At 38.3% G+C, this 4515-nt stretch overlaps 1 protein-coding gene across 1 annotated transcript in view; it reads left to right on the forward strand.

The window, feature by feature from the left end:
- Window positions 1-1950: 1950 nt before the first annotated feature.
- The window catches only part of prkcz (protein kinase C, zeta), a 94560-nt gene continuing 91995 nt past the window's right edge, over window positions 1951-4515 (forward strand). Inside the window, exon 1 of the mRNA XM_034875833.1 lies at window positions 1951-2276. Within this exon, the coding sequence (XP_034731724.1) occupies window positions 2191-2276 (86 nt within the window). The 5' untranslated portion in view covers window positions 1951-2190. The remainder of the gene's footprint in view (window positions 2277-4515) is intronic.

Genomic DNA, 4515 nt, shown 5'->3' on the forward strand with positions numbered 1-4515 from the left:
AAGTATTAGAAGTAAAAGTAAAAACTCTGAGCATGAACTTTATGGCCAAAGGTGTGTAACGTTATCTTCATCACCACTGTCGTCGGGGTGGTCATCATCTGTTACCATGGCAGCAGAGCCTGCACCAGGTGACTCAATGACACCATCAGTCGTTATGCTTCCTCCTCTTCTTCTTCTTTAGTTGTTTTTTTTGCAGCTTGGCCACTAACAGGCATTAGGTCATCAACTGGAATAAAGCGTGCATTATCTTGGCAATTTAGGATCAATGATTCGCCAAACCTGATTTTTTCCAATGAAACAAATATCTTCTGATTTTATTTTGTAGTAACGAGAAGCTGAGATGCTTAGAGGAGATGTAGTGGAGTAATAGTATACATCTTATTTAGGAAAACATAGAATATTTACAGTAAAAGCAAGGAAATTGTATTTTTCTGCAGATTTTTTGCAGATTTTAAACAAATTTTCATTCTAGATCACTGCTGAAAACTTTCAAAAATAAAATAAATTACTAAATAAAAGGATTCTGTGTGAGTCTGGTTGTGAGTGACACTGTTGCATGCTTTGTGAGTGAGAGTTGTTGCCAGTGTTTTGGTTTAAGGAGTTTACGCTGAGACATGTATCAAATGTTTCGGTGCATGGTTGGAGTGCAAAAGTCTTCAGTATTGAATTAGCATTTTTTTCTAAATTTTTGGGGCATTTTTAGGCCTTTATTGACAAGACAGCTGAAGATATGAAAGAGGAGCGAGAGAAGTGGAACGACATGCATCAAAGGGCTTAAGGTTGGAGTCGAACCCTGGCCCGCTGCATTGAAGATTACACCTCTACATAGGGGCACCCGCTCTACCAACAGAGCCATCCGGGCGCCCAGTATTGGACTAGCATTGGTGTGGTTTGGTAGTGATTGGTTACCCCATGCTTTCCTTCAGTCAGGATACTGTTGTTGTACTTAATCTGAGTAATTTAAGTATTTGTGCTTGTGCATGACATGCTTTGGTCAATGACTGAATACATGCTCCATATAACACATCTGACAAAATAACACGTTCCCCAATCTGCTGTGTTACTGAAGGCAAACGGCATTTTATTCATGGTTGAACGGAGTGGCATCTTATAAAGGTGTCCTGAGGTTGAGCCAGGCCCTTCCGTGTCTGAGTTTCTTCATACAGTCCAGTAAGAGACCATGTGGTGCACATCCATGTAGGATCTGGTGCAGGATTCAAAAAAGGTAAATTATGCTCCCTTAAATTACTGTCTTTCTAAAGTGGTTCATCATCACTCAACCAGCAGGTGGCACTAGACACGGCATTATTACAGTGGGGGGGCCTCAGCTCAGCCATCCCGAATCCATGAAATATGGTAATCGTGTAGTCCTGAGTTGTCCTTTGTGGGTCTTTTTGTAAGACATTTCTTGCAGCACACATGAAATCTTTTCTCCATTATGGCTTTAAATAAAAAAACAAAACACACATCGTTTAAAAATATTCACAAAAACTGATTGACATTGTCAATGAATCATGTCAGAAGGTGAAAAGAAACGCCCTCTTATGCTGGAATATGACATTACAATGGTAAAGATAAGAACATGCCATGCAAAAGGTTTCATTAAGTAGTTTATATTTATTCGTGATCAGACCACCTGTATGATGAGAGGAAAATACTATTATTCAACCGTCAATAAGATCGTTATAAACTCAGTCTGGACTACATCATTATTATCACGTTAGACGTTTGTGTTGACATGCCCCGTTATGCTACAGGTGAATTTGGATTCCGGTTACCATAGTGAGCCATAGGCCAATGTGTCAAGTTAGCCAGAGTTTGATCTTACATGATAACAAGTAACACCGGTTTTACTTTCAGAATAAAAGCTCAAACGCATAACAATATTAGCATGTGTTTTATTTTGACGCGGTAAACCGGAAATGGTCATGTTATATGAGCCACTTTGACAACTCTTCCCCCGGAGAAGCCAGTACCGTTGACTTAAGGAAAGAAAACTTCATAGTAGCTCGACAAGTTTTCTTTCGAGAGTATTTGGACAAAACGGTACTTTTTATGTTATGTAACGGTCCAATTTTTTTAATTTCCGACGTGACCGAGTGACACAGCTGGTCCGGGGCCTTTTTCCCGTTACCGTTGGGCTAGTTGGGAGGTAACGTCGTTAACGTTAACGTGACACCGAACCGTACAATGCATACCGCCGGTGTGCCAGCGTCAAACGGATCGATAATGGACTTGGACTCGGAGTGGGTGAAAATAAAAGCACACTACCGTGGGTAAGTGGCTTGTTTTAGGGGATAGGGAGACCGTAGGGACGATGAGAAGGGGAAACACACCTGTGGCGTGGAGACTACCAGGTACCTGGTGCTGTGGAGGTTACGGTAGGGTCGCTCCTCAAATCAAGCTAGGTGAGTGAAAGTGAGCGTGACACTGCACACCTGGGCTTAATCTAGGCCAGTAATAGTGAGCGTGACACTGCACACCTGGGCTTAATCTAGGCCAGTAAGAGTGAGCGTGACACTGCACACCTGGGCTTAATCAAAATAATGCCTGTTGAATGTTTCGAGAACCTTCCCACCCTAATAAAAAAAAAAGTGAATACTTTTTATTATGTTGTATAATGTGATAATAGTAGGTACTCAAGGCATATCTTTTAATTTTTTTTATATTTAATTGTTTTGTTTAAATCCAGTATGCATTACAAATATGTGAAGAAAAAGTGTAATGCATCACTTATTTTCAAATAGATAAAAAAAAATAAAGCATCAAATAACAAAACATGCAAGGGGTTAGCAAAGAATACAAAATAATGTAATTATTTAAAATGAAACAGGGAGCACAATATTAAAGTTCTAATGGCTTTTTTGTAGCCCATATATCTTTCCACAGTTTATGGGTAACTTACGTGCACATTTCCATCAACGATGGACAATAGTTTCAGTATGTAAATCACAGAAGACACATCTCAGGCCACTCTACTGTTAATTTTTTAATTTGACTTAAAGGATCTATCTGGGATTACAGCAGGATCAGGGGCAATTGTATAATTGTATTAAATATAACAATCATGTCACTGCTTTGTCAAATATTAAACTCTATGTCAGGTATTTAATATATTAGAGCTCCTATACATTACCTATACATACTTAAAGAAGCATTCAGTACATGGAGTGCCAAGCCCTGTATTTACACTGTCTTTTACGCTCAATGCCGACTGTTTGTTGTGTAAATGTTCACTTTTATAGATGAAAATAACTTTTTCTTGTTGTGATTAAGGCTAGCTAATGCTACTGCTCTAAAAGCTGACAAAAATGCCACAAAAGCTTATGAAAAGTAGTCACGTGACATTATTGAATGGCACTATTTTATAGTTTGAATCCCTCGTTTCCATTGTTTCTTCCTCAGCTCTACACCCGTCACCCATCAACCTGTCACTTTAGATATTTCTACCAAATGTTTATCATATCGTAACACATTGGCCCCTGTTTCCTTTCAGGCTACTATAGTGTCAAAAATCAATCATTATACAGTATACTAAAACCAGCAGGGGAAAATGATAGGGCTGAACGATTCTTTATAAATCACAACGTTGTGATTGGGGTTCTCTCCCGATTATCAGTATAAACCTTTATTTTCTTCTATAACCAAAATAATTAATTGTACTTCTGGTCTGTAAACATGTCCTACAAAGAAACAAATAGCTGCCATGCCACTAATTGCATGAATGAATGAATGAATGAATGAATGAATGGTGTTGTGGAACACAGTTTTCAGTCCACAGTACACTGAGCCTGGGATCTAATGGTAAAGAGATCAGAAAAGATTAAACCGACTGAAAGGTTGAAGCCTGAGAATGAAAAGCCACCTTGTTTGATTGTTTATTAATCCAGTTATCGGGCTTAAAGCAACTCATGGCTCAAACTAACATTGTGTTGAAGGGGGGGGTCCCGGTTTTAAATGGCAGAGAGAAATAGTTTCAATGTAAATGTGGTTTATTCAGGTTGATTAACAATTAGCATGTAGTTAGTATCAATTAGCATGTAGTGACGATATCGTCACGATACTTATGTCACAATACGATATTATGTATCTATCTATTTATATATTTATATTGCAATTTATTGTCTTTTTTTCCAACTTCAAATTGTGCCAGTTTCAAATGATGTCCTCAAAAGGAAACTTTGTCAACATGTGTTATCTGAAAAGACATATTTCTCTGTTTGTTCATCTCATTTTAGTTTTATTGCCGCAAAATGGCATTGTCAAGCAAACAAACTGACCACACATACAATAAAAGATCAATATACTGAAATACTATGCTGTATCGATCCCACCCCCAGTATAGTAAGGGGCAAATGGTCAGGACACAGTGGTCACTGATATACACACAACCTTAGCTGTTGTTAGCTGTTGTTAGCTGCTGTTAACTGTTTTTATCTGTTGTTAGCTGTTGTTAGCTGTTGCTAGCTGTTGTTAAATGTTGTTAGCTTTTGTTACCTGTTGTTACCTGTTGTT

Source organism: Etheostoma cragini, chromosome 7, assembly GCF_013103735.1.
Source record: "Etheostoma cragini isolate CJK2018 chromosome 7, CSU_Ecrag_1.0, whole genome shotgun sequence".
NCBI lineage: Eukaryota > Metazoa > Chordata > Actinopteri > Perciformes > Percidae > Etheostoma > Etheostoma cragini.